This window comes from Panthera leo, chromosome C2, assembly GCF_018350215.1.
Source record: "Panthera leo isolate Ple1 chromosome C2, P.leo_Ple1_pat1.1, whole genome shotgun sequence".
NCBI lineage: Eukaryota > Metazoa > Chordata > Mammalia > Carnivora > Felidae > Panthera > Panthera leo.
The window spans coordinates 13,631,903-13,652,268 of NC_056687.1; the positions used below are offsets into that span (position 1 = coordinate 13,631,903).

General features: G+C 46.2%; 1 protein-coding gene across 8 annotated transcripts in view; it reads left to right on the forward strand.

Moving 5' to 3' along the window:
- Positions 1–20,366, forward strand: part of TIAM1 (TIAM Rac1 associated GEF 1) — a 381,899-nt gene that overhangs the window by 231,090 nt on the left and 130,443 nt on the right. For 5 of the 8 annotated variants that reach the window (XM_042955204.1, XM_042955210.1, XM_042955205.1 and 2 more), the window contains 2 exons: positions 7,127–7,303; positions 16,257–17,230. In XM_042955204.1, the coding sequence (XP_042811138.1) occupies positions 16,268–17,230 (963 nt within the window). In that variant the 5' untranslated portion in view covers positions 7,127–7,303; positions 16,257–16,267. Of the gene's footprint in view, positions 1–1,045; positions 1,301–7,126; positions 7,304–16,256; positions 17,231–17,503; positions 17,635–20,366 lie in introns of those variants that run through there. The other 3 variants (XM_042955208.1, XM_042955214.1, XM_042955212.1) reach the window with 3 other exon arrangements.

Below are 20,366 nucleotides of genomic sequence, written 5' to 3' on the forward strand. Positions count from 1 at the left end.
CACTATTTTATGTACCACTAAGAAAGAAAGAAAATGGTGCCAGTTAAACCACACTACACCATTGAGATTGTAAGGGACATTCAATTTCAGAAATGTTCAAAGTGAAAAATGTGTTTCTTAGGACCAGTGGAATAAGGGACTGTGTTTTACCTGCTGGAGCTTATAGTCTTAATTTTATAACTGCAAGACAGTTGGAAGTGAATTGCAAATAAAAAATTGAGGTCATTTTAAAAGTTTTGTTTTGGTTTTGGTTTGGTTTTTCCTTTAAAATGAGAGTGTAAAGGAGCATTTGGGGCTGAGTAGCCTGGGAGTGACTTGGGATGCTAGGTCTGTGGAACCTTGTCTTGTTACTCTATTTTAGGAGTGAGCCCTAATTTCTTCCTTTTTAGAAGATGAAGACTTATAGGAAAAGAATCACCCCCATTTTGAAAATCCTGGGGAGGAATTCCTTTAAGAATTTGTTAAAAAATTATTTTACTCGACATCGAAGTAGAAGATTCTTTGCTGCACTAAAATGTTTTCCTTAGTGGTTGATTAAAATTCTACGTTACCATCTAAACACGTATCAGGATTGATGTTCCTACTATCCCCTTACCAATGGTATTGCACAGGACCCATTACACCGTCACTTTTTATGTAGGGCAGCTACATTTGCCAGCTGTCATACTTGCTCATTGAGTTTTGGTTACTAAATTATGTTGTTAATGCAATATTCACACTCACTTCGTATTTTTAGCTTCTCTTCCTTCCTTTCCATCCTTAGTATCTGGTTTACCAAAATCTCTTTGGCCATTTTCTCTTAGAGAATGTTGCCATCTCATACATGCCTTCTGCCACGACAAATACCACCAGCAGCAGGAGATGAGCCAAGGAAGGGGTACCAGCTGGGGGGGGGGGGGGGAGTGACTCTTTCTGATGGACCCTTTAGGCTCAAGCACGAGAGACCAACTGTGCGAGTTTGGTGCGCCCCAGCCCAATAAGCTCTCCAGGGAGGCTGGCGGGGTTTTCTGTCTCTTCTATGCTGTTGAAGGCGGTCCTGATCCTCGTTGCTGGCGGGCACAGTTGCCACACCGGCTGCTTGGGTGCACGGCCTCCCCCAGGGAGCTCTTCCCTGACTCACAGAGTGGCCCCTCCCATTCTGCGTGGGAAAGGCAGCTCCAGGTCAGGGGACTGTTGCGTCTGTGTGGTGGCAAATGGAATAAAATCGCCAGGAAGACCACATCCTGCTCTGACCCCGATGACCTCTCAGTTACATTTTGGGCTGAGAGACGTCCCTCCTGGCTGCTCGGCGAGAGAACAGGTGAAGGGAGAGGCCGGGTTGTAGGGGTGGGAGACCAGCGTGGAAGTGGCAGCTTGCCCTTTCTCGAGGGCTGGGTCACTTGGGAGGGCCTGGAGAAGGTGTCTGTTCTCAGCCTGAGAGTCTCCTCTCGGCCAAGGCCGTGTCCTTCAGAGTGGAGACTCCCCTGTCTCCAGGCTACGCACCGCGGCACGGAAAGCCAGAAAGAGCTAGAACCAAATTCCCCTTCTGGAACTGTAGCCTTTGACAGTGAAAGAGGAACTGCTCTAACCCACCACGCCCATGTCACCCAGTGGCTTGGGATACGAGGCTTCTTCCTGTGCCTGGGGAGGCCTCCAGCTGGAACGGGAAAGGGAGGCAGGTCTGCTCAAGGAAAGAGACCTGGGTGACTTGATTTTGGAAAAGACGTCATTTGAAATCTCTCCTATCTAAGGCATTGATGTGTTCTGGAGAGGATTATTCTCGTGTGCGGTTTAAGATAATACGGTCTGTTAGGTCTCACGGGAGGTACGGAAGCGCTTTCGACAGAGTCCTGTCCTCTCCCGGGTACTGGGAACACCCTGTGAAGTTAAGCCACAGCGTGGTGTAATGCTGAAGGACAGATGTCAGCATTAGCAGTTAACTGTGGTCCACATCCATTTTCTTTGGAGATCAAATGTTCTATTCCCTCTTGCAATGACATGGACGTGCTTTTTTGACGTGACTCAAACTTGAAATTGAGCTGAGCAGGCTCTGATATCACATGGTCACTACTCCGGGAATGTTGGGTGGAATTCTCAAGTGTTCAGGAGCTTCATGGCTTCCTAGTGGGAATGATGCTACTTAGATTTTTGAGAAATTACGTGGTTCTCAGGGTCTGTCCTGAAAAAGCTGTTAAGTCCATTTCAGTAAGCTGGGTGCCATTTGAGCCCTTGTTGGGCCGGACCGTGGGATATCTGGGGAGATTTGATGGCCAGCTGTGTAACACAGCCCCTTGGGACTGAGGATTTCCAAACACCCTTGGACGAAGCTGGGAGGGAGCTTCGTGGTGCGTGATGCAATGTTGGAGTTGTATGCATGGGCAGTTACCAGTGTCCAACTGTAGCTGCAAGACAATAAACACCAAGAACTGAGGGAAACTTAGAAGAGTATTTTGGCCTAAAGCCACTGACTCACTGCCAGACAGATACTAAGCATTCCATAAATGGTAGATCGCGCTTAGTTGGGGTAGAACATGTTACTTCACTTTGAAACACACTGACTTTACTCCTATGAAATATGGTAATGTCTGTCCCAGCTGAACCTGTTGGTTAAGTATTGCCAAAGATTCACCGTTCTAAAATTAAAGTTATTATTTTAGCGGAGATTCCTTGACTTATAGCTGGCTTAAAAATACTGATTCTATGAACATGTTTCCTCAGTTACCTCGGGATACAGTTGGATCTACTAGGAAATAGCATTGCTCGAAACTAGTGCAGTGTTTGGATATGGGAGCTTCCAGGGATTTTGTTCAGCTGATTTGGGTGCCTGTTTTCACCTGTCTCGAAAACGTGGCCAGGCTGAAGCCACGTATGTCATTCATGCGCTAGGAGTTTGGAGCCCCCCGTCATGGCTCGTTCCTCTGTGATAAGAATCCTGGTTCTGCCCTTAGGGGTCACATGGTTCTCCTGGGAGGGGAAGGTGGGCCTGGAGTGTCCGTTTTCACACAAGGCAAACAGACGCCCCCCTCGTGGAACCCTCCCCTCATGCCAGATGGGAATTGTTGTCATAGCTTGACACAGCGATAGTTGGGCATGAGCCAGAGAACCCTACCTTAAGCTCACCACCCCTCAGCACTCTGTGGAGAGCAAACAGTGATTAAGGAAAATTTCCTGGAAGGATGCAGCCTCTCTGCTCTTCAGCAGTGTCCTGCTTCTTCAGAACTTCCGTCACTGAGTTGTGATTTTCTTTTTTAATCGGCTATCAAGAAGAAACGTCCGTATGAAATGTGTCCCTGAGCCCATGTGGAAGGATGTGGTCCACGGCATTGCTTATCGTATCACAGTGGCCTCAGAGGATCTCAGTGGGAATTTCTGTCTGATTTTAGTACCAAGAACATTCATCCTTCTTCTGAGCAATTGATTTGGAATTGCGAATTTTAGAAGTGCCATGTTTTCCCAATTTGAGTTGGCTTGTAGTAATTTCTTCTATTCTGGTTTAGATCATGTATCTTGGAAAGTCACACACTACTGAGTCCTTTGTTGAATAAAGCAATGGTGTAAAAATAAGTAAAGAGGATGACCAGTGAATTTTCTTTAATTTCTGGACCATATAAAATTTTTCAATGACCCAGATTCATCCATCCATCCATCTATCCAGTACTGGTTTTTAGACTAAGTGAATACTAAAAGTTATTTTTTTGGGTGCTTACTACATATAAATATTCAAGATTCTGACTTGTTCAGAATTTTGATCCGAGATCTCTATAGCCCTCCTCCCTCTGCTTCTTATTTTTAAGGTTCAGGGTGAGGGGAAACTTCCTGATTCTCATTAATTCACTAATCATGGAATCGTTTTGGGCACTAAGTCATAATGAATAGCCTAAGAGTGAACATACTTAGGGGCATGTGGGTGGCTCAGTTGGTTGAGCGTCCCAACTTTGGCTCGGGTCATGATCTCACGGTTTGTGAGTTCGAGCCCCACATCGGGCTCTGCACTGACAGTTCAGAGCCTGGAGCCTGCTTCGGATTCTGTGTCTCCTTCTCTCTCTGCCCCTCCCCCACTTGTGCTCTGTCTCTCAAAAATAAATACATGTAAAAAATTTTTTTTAAAAGATTAAAAAAAAAAGAGTGAACATACTTATGTAGCATTTTATAGTTCCTGTAATGTTTTGTGTTGATTCTTTAATTTCTGTCTTTTAACAATCTTTGTAGGTCAGAAAGTAAGGGAGATAATCTCACATTTCCCCTGTTGAGTTTCAGGATGGATACTTGCCCAAGGTCACATAAGTAATAGAGCCTTCTACATGAGCTTCGATACTTTGAGGGCAAATACAGTACCCCTTTCTCTATATACTTTGGTGTCTGGAACTTGTAAGGACCTAAAAACGACAGGCTGCCCCTTATGAGTGTTTTTTGAAGGTGAAAAAGAAGAGTTCCGGCCTGGCAGACTTTTTAGGAAAAGCTATGGATTAACTGTCATGGACACACTATTTCTGACACCCGTCATATTGTTAGCTCCCATCAGACGGGAAGGTGGGAGCAGCGGGACCCCTCAGCCCTGTCTATTTTTGCAGGTAGATGAAGCCTGAGATTCCGTCTGGTAATTCCTTCCCCACCTCCAGCACATGTACTTCCCTGTGGAAACTGGTTGACACCTGACACAGAAACTGACTATGTGAGCTGACGATGAATTAGAACGAGACTGAAAAACGTGGTACATTCCGCGTTCACGTCCCATCAGCGTAACGTCAACGGGCCGCTGGTGCTGCCAGATTGAGTCAGTGCGGTGCCTGCGCTGTGACAGATCGAGTAGATCACATCTTCCGGCGGCATTAATCAATTCCCTTGTTGCCTCGCAACAGATTTAAGGTGACTTGTGAGCCCAGTTTCAGTGAGTTAGGCATCATGTTTTAAGGAAGTCCCTGTGACGGTGGCCTTCTATAGCGAGTATTTTTACAGCTTACAAATGTTAAATAACGGTGGAATAATAGCTAACGTTTACTGCAAACTGACCAAGGGGTAGGCACTAAGCTAGTCATGTCACGTAGGTGATCTTACTCAGTGCTCGTAATAACCCAGTGGTCTGGGAGCCATTCTGTTTGTAGAGGGGTGATATTTACAGTTTACCCCAAACCACCCTGCAAGTAAATGGTGAAGCCGAGATTTGACCTGATGCATGCGGCAAGGACTCAGGCTCACAACCCCCCAGCGCTGAGCTTGGTGCATTGCTGCCTTCCATTGAAACTGAATTCTTTGCGGTTCTTGAAGAAAACTCAGAGGACTAATAGTTCTCAAGGTGCCATGGCGCACAGTCTCAAGGCCACGGTGGAGCTAACTCACAGTGGGCAAAGTGGGTGCCTTTTGGCACATTGCAGCCGTAGCATATCTGCTGATTGCAAAAGAACAAACGTGAGGCTCTTCGTTAGTCCACGTCATAGGTCAATTCTGCACCCTGGGTCTCAGGTAAGAATTTTTTTTCCCACCAAGATCAGGCAAAAATGATACCAGATACAACTCAATTTTGTTTTCCTCCATGTTTTATTTATTTTATTTTTTAAAATATTTATTTTTGAAAGAGAGAGTGAGCACGTTGGGAGAAGGGCAGAGAGAGAGAGGGGGGACAGAGGATCCGAAGCGGGCTTTGCGCCAACAGCAGAGATCCCGACGTGGGGCTCGAACTCACCAACTGTGAGATCAAGACCTGAGCTAAAGTCAGATGCTCGACTGATTGAGCCACCCAGGCACTCCTCCTGCATGTTTTATAAATAATGCTCTGTAACTTTCATCTTCTTCCCCTTAATCTTTCTTCTACTCAGGAATTACAAGCATATAGATAAAGTTTTCGTTCTGGTAGATAAAATGTGTACTTTTTAAAAAAGTGTTTAAAAAATGCATTATCAGCTTCTGTTGTGCAGGTGGAAAGGGCAGCCGCCCACAGGCCCCGTTTGCCAGCAAGAATCCAGCCTTGCAAATTATTGGCAGCTGGCACCGTAATGAGTCCATTTCAATATAAATGGGCTGTTGCTTATTAATTTCTGCCAGTTCCTAAGCAATTCGGGAACTGCTTTGAAAATTGGAAAATTTGCAGCGAACAGCTTCAGGAGGATGCCTAGGGGAAGAGTGAGAACAAGCCAGCGATGGGGGTATTATGGAAAGGGCACGTATTGTAGGCTAATAATGGGGTGTTGCCGAGGCCGAGCGCTCCCTTTCTTGCAAGCATGAGTCACCAACTTCAGGTTCAATAGCCCGGTTTCCAAGATAAGGAAGCAACCGCAACTTTACTTACTGTTCTCTGTGGATGTGTGCATTTATTTATTGGCTGCCCCTGTGGGGTTGCCTTCCACAAAATAGGCAGTTTTCTCCACGTTCCTGCTCTAAGCATTTGGCGCCTCGTGTTCTCGCCTTGCTGAAAACATCAGCAATGGGTGGCTGCAGCGGGCTGCCCCACAGATGGGTGCCCAGAAGGACAGTGGTGAGGTGCAGCCACCCCAGGGAACCCGCAGTCTCTCTTCCTTTCTTACTCAGTAGCTGCCGAAAAACCATCCAAACTGCACGTTCGTGGAGTTATCCTTGTCAATTTCTCTTCTGTGTTAAATAAGTTTAGATATTTTGCTAAATTCTTTTCTGTACATATTCTTTATGAGTGGTCTCTGAAGTTTGCCAGCTGCAAATATGTAAGCCACGAGGTCTGTGTATTTAATTAGGTCTTTGGTTTTCCTGCCTTTTAACATTTTCTTCAACCTCCATTATAAATATAGCCCTGCTTTGGTAATTGCTGAGACTCCCTTGTTTCCTTGTATGTGTGTCTGTCCGTTGAGACCTTGTGGAGAGGAAGAAGAGCCCTGGAAATCATCCGAAGTAACCTGTTTCTGTCATCGGATACTTTCGTCCACAGAAATAGGGGAAAATGATAATGTAGCTCGTGGGACTGTTTCTTCCCATCAGTATAAACACACTCATACTTATTTATGTATCTGATTATGCCTGTCACTTTGTACCTGCGGCCAACTGTTGCACTGTGTGATTTGGGGCGGGGTATTGCACACAACATGGATGTTGGAGAATTGAGAAAAATGGGCGCCATAAAAAAAAAAGGCCCACTTTCTGTGTTCTGGCTGACCATTTCCTTTCTCTTTTTGGTCCTCTCCAGGTTTTTGGCACCTCCTCATAGACTCAGATGAGACCATGACGGCCTTCGCGAGGGACAGGTGCTGATACCTTGCCCCAGCCCCTGTCACTGTTTAGCCTGGCCATTTCCAATCTCAGTATCTAAATGCCACAGTGCTCTTGGGGCACGTTGGGCTGGGAACCACTGTTGCCTTGGAAGGTAGGTTTGTATATGTATTTTTGAGCCTGTATATGTGTCTGCATGAATTAATGGAAATGCTTCAAAGGTGGGGTTGGGAGGGGGGAGGGACAGATATGTTTTAGCATAATTGGAATTGCTGTCTTGCGTGGAGCTCATGGGAAAAAGAATTTGGAACCGCTTCTTTGGATTAGGGTTACACCCATCTAAGAATTCAAAAGCATTAGCATTAAAGCTTAAAAAAAAAAAAAGAAAAAGAAAAGAAAAAAAGAAAAAGCCTGGTACCTATGAAATCTTTTCTCACCCTGTGAATTGCCCTCGGGGTCTTTTAAATTTATCCCTGAGCTTCAGCATCTTTATATTGGATTATGTTTGAAAAAGACAAACCTAGCTGCAAAATCTTAAATTCAAAACAATGATATATTTTGTTTGTGGTTTGGATAATCTTTAAAAAGCAAAATAAATACAGTCAAAATAATAATCTTTCTAAATCAAAGATCATCTTTTATTTGTTGCAAAACTTTCCTGTTTAGTCTGTCATGTTAGGGGTGCTCGCGTGTGACTTGGCAAAAACATTTTTCATGGGTTTGTAAAGATTGAGCAGAAACTTTCAGAACTTTGTCTCCGTGTAATCTTAGCTTCTCCCCCCCAACCCCCCCCCCCCCCCACCCCTGTCTTCAAGCTCAGCCTCCAGGAGAGAAAAAACAGGCTTGAAACCAAAGACCTCCCACCAGAAGCTAATTTTAAATTTGCAATCTGTTGTCTTGTGATTTTCGCTTCAAATTTAACTTTGAAATAAATACATTTCATCCTTTCTCCTGCAAATGTGGAGGTCTGTTTTCAAGTCATAGAAGGGTGATCATTATGTTTATTTTAATAAGTTTTTAAATACCTCAGGGGAGTGAAAAAATTATATTATTAATAATTATAATTTACATACATCATTAAATGCCTTATGCTTGGATTTCACGATGTCCTTGCCAAATGACAGAGAAACCTGGCTTTCATAGTTGCCTTCTGACTTGAATCTGATTCGAATTGGGTCATCTCGGGCCCACTCGTGAGCTCTAACAGTTTTTATATTTGAAGTACCCTTGTTACGAGTTGGGCTGCACGGCGACCACTCCCAGTGAAGAGATCTGTGTTAATGAGTATCTAGAGGTGACCAGGACATGGATGGGTACAGCATGGTCCCTGCCACTGGGGAATTACAATAAAATGGGAAGGGGATACATAAAAAGCAAGAGCAGCACATCAGTGTACAAATAACCACATCGCAGACGCCATGTGAACAGGTCAAGCCGAGTGCTGTTGGAATGTAGGGAAAGCGTGATGAAGTCCAAGCTAGATGGTGTTCTTTTTACCTTAGGTAATTTCCCCAGCCATCTGTTTTGAGTTTGGGTTTGGTGTCGTTTGTTGTAGCTGTCAATGTAGTGCCCACATCCTCACTCTCAATTATCCAAAAAACCCAGGGACTTACAACATGTTAACATGTTTTACTTATTTTTCTTTCCTTAAAATGAATTCCAGGGTTAGTGTAGAAACTTTAGAAAATCCAAAAAATATAACTTTTGGAAATTAAAATTTCCCCTAATCGCTCTATCCAGAATAGTTGCCAGTGTGTGTGCTCACGTGCGTGTGAGAAAGTGAAATATTATTATTATTATTATTTTTTTAAGTTTATTTATTTTGAGAAGTATGCGCATGCAGGTGTGTGCAGGGGAGGGGCAGATAGAGAGAGGGAGAGAGAGAGAATTCCAAGCAGACTCTGCACCCTCAGTGTGGAGCCCGACTTGGGGGCTCGAACTCATGAACCGTGAGATCGTGACCTGAGCTGAAATCAAGAGTTGAGCCGCTCAGGCGCCCTAAGAAAGTGAAATACTATTAATATTCTTAAAGAAAATTTTAACCTGCTCAAAGCCAGTTTCTTGGATGCACTTCGCAAATGTAAGTTTTGCTTCCTGAGAATAAGAAGGGTTTTGCTCTAGGGATGTTCCACCGCAACAGCAGTAGAATTCTCTTTTTTGATTGTCTACTTCTGAACAAGACAAACCTTGGCAGGCTGACACACAAGACTGGGCTTTGACCACTCGGAGCCTTCCCATTCTTCAGGGAAAGGGCTGGGCCATTCTGCTGTGTGTTTGAGGTACTGCTTGAATCGCTTGACTTATCTAGGAACTCTGATATGCCGTACCATAAAAATATTATTCCAGGCTCCTTAGTCCTCAAGGTGATGAGGTTATTTCTGGTTTCCATTGTATCTTCTTCTTTCTCTTCCTCTTTTTCTTTTTTTTTTAAATTTTTTAATGTTTATTTCTTTTTTAGAGAGAGAGAGAGAGAGAGAGAGAGAGAGAGAGACAGTGAGAGTAGGGGATGGGCAGAGAGAGAGGGAGGCACAGAATTCAAAGCAGGCTCCAGGTTCTGAGCTGTCAGCACAGAGCCCGATGCGGGGCTCGAACTCACAGACCACGAGATCATGACCTGAGCTGAAGTTGGATGCTTAACCAACTGAGCCACCAGGCACCCCTCTCCCCCTTTTTCCTCTGAACAATGTAAAGTTACAGGAATATTTTTCTTTGTTCCTCTCTGCCCAGAGACCTTGGCCGTGGGGTGATTTTCTATTAACTGGAATGTTTTCTCATGCAGTGCGGGGGAAAACGTAACATCAGTGTGATTAAAGACACAGCTTGCATGTTCTCTCTTGGATCATAATACGTTTTACCTTTCTTTTTTGTGTTCTGTTCCTCTGCTCGTATACAATAGTTATGTTTGTAATGATTTTGTGTAGACACTGGAAGCCATTGAGGATTCCATTTATTTCAAGAGTGCTTACCTTTACTCAGGGAGCACAGTTAGAGTAGCTGCTTTATTTTATTTAGTTTTTTTGGAGAGGAGATTTCAGAAGAAAAACATTTTAACCTCGACGAATTTTTCCTCACTCCTTTGATCACTTTGGGTGCGCTTTGCATTCGTTTCCTAGCGTGGGAGTCCCAGGATACATTGGGCTGCGGTTTCAACCATGTAATAGCGGCCTTAACAGTCTTTGTTTGTTATGCCAACATCTGGGTCACTTGAACATTGACATCTATGGATTGTCTTTTCTCTTGAGAATTGGTTAGCTTTTCTTGGTTCTTTGGAATACATCGTGGACATTTTAAGTATTATATCGGGAGACCCTAAGTCCTGTTAAAATCACCCGGAAAATGTTGGTCTTTTCTTTTTTCGCTGTTTTGGCAGGTAATCAGCCTGGCAAGGTTCAGATGACAAGTTCTGCCTCCCCTTTGGTGGGTGGTGGCTCCAGTGTCACTTTGGTCTCACTTGTCCCCCACATGTGCCGCTGGCTCGTCTGGGACGTGGGCTGTGGTTTGTATCATAATTCAGTTCTCAAAGCCTTTGCCGTCTTGCTTTGGGTCAGTCCGAGGCATGTGCCTCTGAGGGGTGAGCCCGGAACTCATGTGCGTTTATACGCAGCATGAGTGGGTTTGCTTCTCCGCCTCTCGGTTCTCTGAGATCCCCCTCACTCCTTTGGTTTCAGGGACCACTTACCTTGGTTCTCTGGCCAGAACAGTCGGGCATGTCCTGAGAATTTTTGCTTCGCCTGTGTCTGGGTATGCTGGGTGAACGCCTTCCGGGCAAGGCTGGGAGAGAAAACCAGGAAACTCACTCCTGTGTGTGCGGCCTCTTCAGGTTTTGACTCCCTTCCCCAGTCCGCTTGCTTTTGCTTACACTTTGCAGTCTTTGGGTACTTGCTTTTTTTCCTTTGGTCCCAAGTTTTTAGTTTTTATCAGCGAGGGAAGGGTCCGTCCTGGTGCCATATTGCATCTGAACCTTGGCTGGCACCAGACGATAGCAACTCAGATTTGCACACGACTTTATTTATTAAGACAGAAACGCATTGCCACTCAACTCTACCTCTCAGTTCAACCTCATTTGAGACCATTGGTCTGTGTTTGCTTTGTATTTCCTAATAATAGATGCTAGATGATGCTCAGTGCATGCTTATTGCCTAATTTGTGGAAACTTATATTAGAATGTTTTTGATGGCTTTCAGCTGTAAAAGCAGATTTTAGGGGTGCCTGGGTGGCTTAGTTGAGCGTCCGACTTCGGCTCAGGTCATGATCTCACAGTTCATGAGTTCGAGTCCCGCGTCGGGCTCTGTGCTGACAGCTCGGAGCCTGGAGCCTGCTTCGGATTCTGTGTCTCCCTCTCTCTCTGCCCCTAACCCACTCGCATTCTGTCTCTGTCTCTCTCAAAAATAAATAAACGTTAAAAAAAATTTTTAAAGTTTCATTTTGCAGAACTCTCACTTTTAAACAAAAATTTTGTTTAACCACAATATTTCAGGTAAGGCTTTGTTTTTTCCATTTGGAAATAATCACAGGTTCAGAGGAACTCGTATACTGAAAGTATACCCTTCACCTAGTGTCCCCTGATGGTTGCCTCTTAAATAATTAGAGCAAACTGTCAAAGCCAGGAGTTTGACATTTTTTTTACAATGTACACATGTAGTTATAAGTTTAAGCAGGCGAATAAATTGAAAAAAGCAGTCCTTAAGAAAGGACCACTTAGCTGATGAATGTATGAACCACCCTAATGAGCATACTTCTTGATAAAGTTCCTTAAGATACCTTTTCACTGTGTATTTAATTGGGTGGATTTACAGGAATTTGCAGTGATTACTTGAAAAATTAAATTGATCATATTAAGAGACAGATCGTGGTGTTGGAGAGTCACGTTCCCTTTAGCGCCCTTGAGCTCAGACCCTGAGAATCTCGGTTTTCTGACCCTGTTGGAATGACCCCCTGCCTGTGGCCCCACTCTGTCACCCATGCCCCCATTGTGTCTGGATCATCTTAGGCTGAGCTGTCCTGCACTGTCCACCCACACAGTGGGGAGGGGTATCCTCTCGACTCTTGAGCCTTTCCCTAAACCCCTGCAAGATCCTCTCTTAGAAGAGGACGCAGCTATGAATTGAGGACAAGAATTAAGTGACATGAGGCAGGTGCCAGGCCTTCATTCTTTGGCCAGGTAATTGGGGGATGAGGGGAACACGGTGGGGCAGGGTCGAATGGTCTGGGATGAGGGACCTACACAGGTCTTCAGGTGGAAGGGACACAGAGCAACAGGCACGTTGAAGACTGGAGTGTCTTCAAGGCACCCTGGTGGGAGAGGCCAGCGTGTTTAAGTCTGATGTGTGTTTTCTCTAGTCCACACTGTGGTATTTTTACCCAGTGTGTGTGGTGTTAACATTCACACCTACATTTTATTGTGGTTGTAGGAGTTGTTGCATCCTAGGTGAAAGTTCATTTTATCATTCATTCATTCATTCATTCATTCAGTATTTTTCCACTGAGCACCTTACACCTTTTACCTTTCAGGCAATGTTCTAGGCACTGAGGATACAGCAGTAAACAAGGCAAAACTTTCAGCTTTCCTGAAGCTTAGGCTGTAGTGGGGAAGGATAGAGGATAAAAAAAGATAAGTGAAATACATTGTTAACCACTGTGATAAATTCTAAGGAGGAAGAGAAAAACAAAGAAGAGGGATAAGGATTGAGGTCTGCAGGAGGGGTTGTCATTGTGGGTAGAGAGGCCAGGAAAGGTCACCCTGAGAAGGCAGCATTTGAGTCAGAATTACAATGAACTGGAGCGTGAGCGAGGTAGATGCCTGAGAGAAGGAGAGTTGTGGGTAGAAGGAAGAGCATGGGCAAAGGCCCTGGGGCAGGCTAGAGTAGCCAGAACTTAGACCTTTGAAAAGAAAGTGTGAGAGAGGTTTAAATACTGAGATTTATTCTTGTAATAAAATCTTACCCAGCACCTCCTGCTTAATACCCCTCCCACTGCCCCCTGAAAGTGCAAGCTGTTAGGAACCACTAACATTCTACATAAGGAAGTGATAGTTTTAATGAGTTTAAAACTGGTGACGGTTTCTGGTTTGAGATTGAGTACTCCTTTTTTTTCCCTGACGCTCTTCTTTTTAATTTCTATCCTGGCTTTTGTATTTCAGTCTCACCTTAATTTTTCTTCTCTTACCTGCTGATGGTGCCATGATCACGTTGGTGAGGTGCCCTTTGCTTTTGTTACTAAAACGCATGAATGTTTACTGACTCCTTGTCTCGAGTCGAACCCTTCTAGCCTCCATAGAGGCCACCAAGAAATTGAAAGCCACTTTTCTGCCCTGAAGTTGCTTCCTGCTTCACAGGAACAAAGCTGGTGCAAATGTAAAATACAAATTGGATGTTTGTTTGTTTGTTTGAAATGAAAATAAATGATAGGGTTAAACCGAGAGCAGGGAGGTACTCAGATAATGGAAGTAGCTGGCATTTTACATTTGTACATGAAAAGGATTGGGCCACGTTCTGGGGGTTGACTCTGGCATGGGGTGGGGGGTTGTCCCTGCAAGGGGAGATTGTGTCTGTCAGATGCAAGGAGCAGTTTCAAGTTTTCATGCTTCTGTTATTTCTGAGTCCTCCACCAAGGCCACATGGGCCCTCGTGGTTGTCACCGACCTTTCTGGAAAAGCTTTCCAACCAAGGGCTATTGCAGCAGTCCCTAGAAACGGATTGTTCTTTAGCAGCCTCAGACTTCCTGCTGACTCTGTGTAGGTCATCCCCTGAGAATTTCTCTTGGTAGGATTTAGGAGATTTGGCATTCATCTCTAAATTCTAGTTCTGAAGATAAAAATGGCTTCTTTCCTACCTTGGCTGGCTGAAAAGAATCTTGCTCCTAAAAATGCTATTAATATAACAGGACCCGTCACGATGATGCATGGAGACGCTGTAATTCTTGAAGGTTGGGCCCATTTCCTTTAGGAAACCTCTCCTGAGGCTTTTAACTTGATTACTCTTCTCTTGGCAGAAACAAGCCTAACCAAAAATTTGTTGTCGGGAATATGTCTGTCAATTTATATTTGCACACTTTTGATACGTATGGTAGAGGAGAGTCCCCCTGGTGGGCCTGAGGTGTGAGGTGACAATTTGGCTTTTCTCTCATTCACTTTTTCCACAGTCATTCTTCCCTGCTTTTAAACTTAAATCTCTGTGATTCTTAAAATGGAACCATGGCTAACAGTTGTTCTGAGCTCTGTATTATTTATTGGTAAACCATAGATACATAGATACATCCAGGGATCTTAACGTCTATTAAAAAAAAAAAAACCTCTAAGAAATTAGTCATGGCCTTTAGTTATGGAAATGTTTATTTGTTTTACTTTAAAAATGCAGCACATGATATTCTTTGGACTCTAGATCCCATAAATGGTCGTGTTTGGACAGTTGATCTGTTTCTTTTCCCTCCAGTGAGTTGAGGTTTTTTTTTTTTTTCTTTTCTTTTCTTCTTAAAGATGCCAGTCAGAGAGGCATGAGTTTAACTGCTTTGAAATATACTTACTGCCAGTAAAAAGGAGATCCTCCTTCTTGGAAAGTTCCCTCTGAGAATCATATGATGTGTGACCTGGTAGGGAATATTCCAGTGTGGGAATAGCTTAACATCTGGTGCCTGTATGAGTTACCTATGAACTCACTGGAACATGAAATGGAGGTTTTCTCTTCCTGTTGCCACTTTCGTTTCCGTGATGATGCGCTTGTGGCGGCCAATGCAGTGTTTCAGACAGAACAGTGAGATTAGGGAATGATTCTGGATCAATGTGAACGTGTATTATTATAGTCCAGGGCATTCCAAGCTGTTTGTCGTGGTCGTAAGGGAATTCATTCTCCATTTCCCCCTGGTGCCTTTCACTTTTATTGTGTGCCTTCCCGGGGCTACAGTATCAGTTTCACGAGAGTAGGGAATGTGTCTCTTTTGTTCTCTGTTGTATCTCTGGCTTCAAGAACATGGTAGGTGCTCAGTGTATATTTTCTGAATGAATGACTGTGTAGGTGGTTGGAAAAATCAACTCAGGAATATGTCCAGCTACTATATTTTTCTTCTTTCCATTCTGGCCACTTTTATGTGTATATCCCGAGTGCCTACAATTTGAATGGTACAGAGAAAGAGCAAAGCAAGGAGAATAGGCCAATGGAGTCACAATCGCTGAGCTTGGAAGGTTTGTCTCTTTCCTATGGTGGATAAGGCCACCAGGTCAGTGCGAGAGACTGGAGAAATGTTAAGGAAGGACTTGGATTAACCTGGGCAGCCCCAAAAGGCGGAATCACATTTAGTGGTTTCGTGATGTGAATGTCTGTTTGCAGGCACTCTGTACCAGATCAATGTTCTCAATTTGGATTTGCTGCCAGAAATAAACCCATTGGTCTGCTGCTAAGCAGAGAGCGGGGTTTCTATTTTCTTCTGCCCGCACCCCTTCCCAAACACCGCAAGTTAAGGTTTTCAGAATGCTGTGGAATTTAAGGTAAAAAAAAAAAATGATAATAAAAAGCAGCAAGCCCATTTTCCTTTTTGACTTTGAAAAACTAGGAGGAGTTGATCGGACTTACATCTTGAGTTTTCCCAGTTCTGATTGATTTTTGAAGTCTGAATCAAGCAGACGCATCGGGAGGGAGGGGGTTATCACATGCACCTGTGAGTTTTGTTAACTGTTGTTTGAAATACGGGTAGTTTCAAGCAGAAAGTGACGCATTTGCCCAACCCCTCGGTTTGTGCTCTCCGGGTTTGAGAACTTTGTTACGTATAGAGTTTAGGGCTGGTAGCCTCATGGAGGCAGCACGGTGGCAGGTTCCCCATAGGCAGCTGCCCTCTGGACAAAGACGAGTTTCATTGTCTGAACATCTTGCTGAGGCTCCTCTCACACATCTCGGGAGGGCCCATCTCAGTGGATGACGCTGGTTCTCACCTGCCACCGGGTAAGAGACCGAGCACCTGCCGGGTGGGTAGAGAGAGGTGGGTACGCTGTGACCTGCCAAGCCGTCTGCCCGCCCTGCACCCTGAGTTCTTTTCTGTTGAACTGCCCGTACCCATTGGTGACTCAATTATCCCCTCCTTTTTCCCCCCTCCCCCTCTCCCCCCGCCCCGTGCTACAGACCATAAAACCATGGGAAACGCAGAAAGTCAAAATGTAGAGCATGAGTTTTATGGAGAAAAGCATGCCAGCCTGGGCCGCAAGCACACGTCGCGCTCCCTGCGCCTGTCGCACAAGGCGCGGCGGACGAGGCACGCGTCCTCGGGGAAGGTGATCCACAGGAACTCCGAAGTGAGCACGCGGTCCAGCAGCACGCCCAGCATCCCCCAGTCTCTGGCCGAAAATGGCCTGGAGCCCTTCTCCCAAGAAGGCGCCCTGGAGGACTTCGGCAGCCCCATCTGGGTGGACCGAGTGGATATGGGCCTGAGACCCGTGTCGTACACCGACTCTTCCGTCGCTCCCAGCGTAGACAGCAGCATCGTCCTCACAGCCGCCTCTGTGCAGAGCATGCCAGACTCGGAGGAGAGCAGGCTTTACGGGGATGACGCTGCGTACTTGGCTGACGGGGGCAGGAGGCAGCGTCCCTATACATCCAATGGGCCCGCTTTCATGGAGACGGCGAGCTTTAAGAAGAAGCGCTCCAAATCTGCAGACATCTGGCGGGAGGACAGCCTGGAATTCTCACTCTCCGATCTGAGCCAAGAACATTTAACAAGCAACGAAGAAATCTTGGTTTCCACTGAAGAGAAAGACTGTGAGGAGGCTCGGGGGATGGAACCCCGGGCGAGTCCGCGGCGGCTCAGCGCCTGTCAGCGTGCCAATTCCCTGGGTGACTTGTACGCTCAGAAAAACTCCGGGGTGACGGCAAACGGGGGGCCAAGGAGCAAATTTGCAGGCTACTGTCGGAATCTGGTGTCTGATATCCCCGAGCTTGCAAACCATAAGATGCCACCGGCTGCTGCTGAAGAGTCTGTACCGTACAGTAATTACAACACACTCCCCTGTAGGAAATCTCACTGTCTTTCCGAAGGTGCCACCAACCCACAAATTAGCCATAGCAACAGCATGCAAGGCAGAAGAGCAAAAACAACTCAGGTAAAGTGACCGAAGTCTGTTTCCATGTTTTGGAGTCGGTGCATGACTTTTAGTGCATGATTGTGCTCCCTCGAGATTCCCGTCTCTTAGTGGCTTGTGCCCTGTTTGCCCGGTGGCTGCTGCAGGTGGTACCGCTTTCCCCGAGGGCTGGCCTCACCTCTGCTTCGCCCCGCTTCCCGTTCCGTGGGTGGGGGTGGGATGAAGGAAGGAGTGTGTGTTTGGCGGGGGGGGTGGGTGATGTGGCGGGAGTGAGAATAAAGCTGCTAAGTTCTTACTGGGAAGCGACTGCCTGTCCAACTCCGATCTGCCGCAGCAGCTCGCTGGTTCTGAGCTTCCTTCCTCTCCCCGGACAGATGGGCATGGTGGGCTGCGGCCTCTTACAGCTCCTGTCTCCAGCACCGCAGGTGGGAAGGGGTTAGTCGGAAGCTCCTTTGAGGAGGCATTTTCGACTCAGGGCGGGCTCTGGTCATTTGTCAACTTCTCTCGGAGGTTGGCAGCCTTCCTGCCTTACCAGGAGCCATTTCAATTTCCTGTTCCTTGCGATGCTGGCCAGCCCTGTCTCTGGAGGGAGGTGTAGCGGAAGGAATAACACGGGCGGGCTCCAGTTCCTCCTCTGCAGCCAACTAGTTGTGTGACCTTGGGCAAACCCTGCCTTCTAGTTGCTCCTCTGAAAAATGGGAGTGAAAATGCTCAACTTGCCTGCCAGGGGGTCTAGGGCACGAGAGGGTGGGTGGGAAGACATTTGTCAAGGGTTTTTAAGAAGTGTCTTGCTAACGGAAAGAGGACTCCCCACCTTAACCGGTAATGATACTCACACGAGCATAAGGACCTGTCAAGCCCTCCTGCTTGGACCAGGTGGGACCAGAGTCCTCTTCTGGTCCTGCTGTGCCCCCGTAGCAGAGTTCTGGGAGGCCTGGCTTGGGTCAAGGGTAGGCTCGTGGTTTGCAGGATGGGGCTTCGGATCAGAAATCCAGATCAAGCCCATTTGCGTCGAAAGGCATGTCAGCCACCAGGGTGACCGGCTAACGGCAGTGCGGTCTGCCGGGGAACAGCAGGTGCCCTCTGACCCGACCAGTGGTCGGTGTACCTCTGGTACTGCTCCTGTGCGAGCAAAACAGGCATTTCAAGGTGAAGTTCTCTCGGAAAGGGGGTCTAAGTATGATGGGCAGATGGTGGAGAACCTAAGGAAGGAGACAAAGAAAATTGGCCTCAGACTCTCTGTGTTCTTGCTGGAGAGCAGATTTTTTAAGTGTCCAAAATCTCAGGTTTCTAATTTTATCTTGGAATTTTATTTATTTTTTAAATAAAAAAAATTTTTTTAAGTTTATTTTTTGAGAGGGACCGGGACAGCATGAATGGGGGAGGGGCACAGAGAGAATTCCAAGCTGGCTCTGCGCTGTCAGTACAGAGCCTGATGGGGGGCTTGAACCCACAAAACCGTGAGACCACGACCTGAGCCGAAATGGAGAGTCGTGTGCTTAACCGACCGAGCCTCCCAGGTTCCCCTACTTTGGAATTTTAAGTTCTCATGTATAGGTCATCAGGGGTAGTTTTGTTTTGTTTTTTCTTTTACTGCTCTAGATTTCTGTATTTAAATAATTAAAAGTTAACTGTATGTTCCTCTGGGTTTATATGGACTAAAGGGAACGTGTTTGACCTCTCCCCTCCTTTTCTTTTTAAAATTATGTTTCATTGTGGGAAAAATATACCCATAACATTTATCACATTGACCATTTTTTTTTTAAAAATGTTTTTAATGTTACTTATTTTTGACACAGAGAGAGAGAGAGACAGAGCATCAGCGGGGGAGGGGCAGAGAGAGAGGGAGACACAGAATCAGAAGCAGGCTCCGGGCTCTGCGTTGTCAGCACAGAGCCCGACGTGGGGCTCGAACCCACAGACCGCGAGATCATGACCTGAGCCGAAGTTGGATGCTCAACCGACTGAGCCACTCCGGCGCCCCACCACGCTGACCGTTTTTAAGTGTCCAGTGCGCTGGCATTAAGTCCCTCCACACTGCTGTGCGGCCATCACCACCATCCATCTCCAGAACCCTTTCCGTATTGCAAAACTGAAGCCCAGTACCCAACTTCTCTCCTCACCCCCAACCCCCGCCCAGCCCCGGGCAACCAGCATTCTATTTTGCATCTCTGAATTTGACTACTATAGGGACCTCATATAAGTGGAATCATGTAGTATTTGCCTTTTTTGTGATTGGCGTCTTTCCTTTAGCATCATGCCCTCAAGGTTCATGCATTGTTGTAGCACATGTCAGAACTTCCTTCCTTCCTTGTTTTTTTTTTTTAGATTTTTAAAAATGTTTGTTTATTTTTGAGAGAGAGAGACACACACACACAGAATCCAAAGCAGGCTCCAGGCTCTGAGCTGTCAGCACAGAGCCCAACGCAGGGCTCGAACTCACGAACCGTGCGATCATGACCTCAGCCGAAGTCGGATGCTCAACTGAGTGAGCCACGCAGAGCTGATACAAAGAGATGGTCTGCCGGCCTTCAGAGTTCAGAGAAGGGGAACATCACCTGTGACTGTCCCCTTTCCCTGGAACAGTGCCACGGTAGCACATATTCTGTGTGGGATTTGAGAGGCATGCCTGGCCGTATTCTGGCTCCGGGTCTCCACTGCAGGGGACGGCTGGACCCTCTGCTTCACCCCACACCCCGCGGGTGGGGCTTTGAGCCTTTGAGTCACGGCCGACTGCACCCAAAAGAGAGGGGCAGAGCGGTTCTCTCCTTCAGAGCGGGTGCCACTGAAAGCGCTCACGTGTAATTGTTCTATGGCGTCTCCATCTTTGGCTTGTCGCCTTCTAAAATCGTTAATATATGGAAGTGAGATCATCTGAATGTGGTCTCATAAAGTCACTGCTTAGGCAGCTTAATGTAATGCAGAGTGCAACAGACGAGGCGTCCTGACGACTCCATTTACATCCTGGCTCACTCCTCACTGACCGGTGACCTTGGGCAAGTCTCTCCATCTTGCGTGCACCACGGGCTCCTTCTCTGTCCAGGGTGAGTGCCGCCAGCCTCGGACAGGACCACTAGGAGAACCAAATGGGATACTGCGTATGGAAACCTTTGGCGGAGTCTGTAAAACAAACGGAAGTATTATTTTCGTATTGACT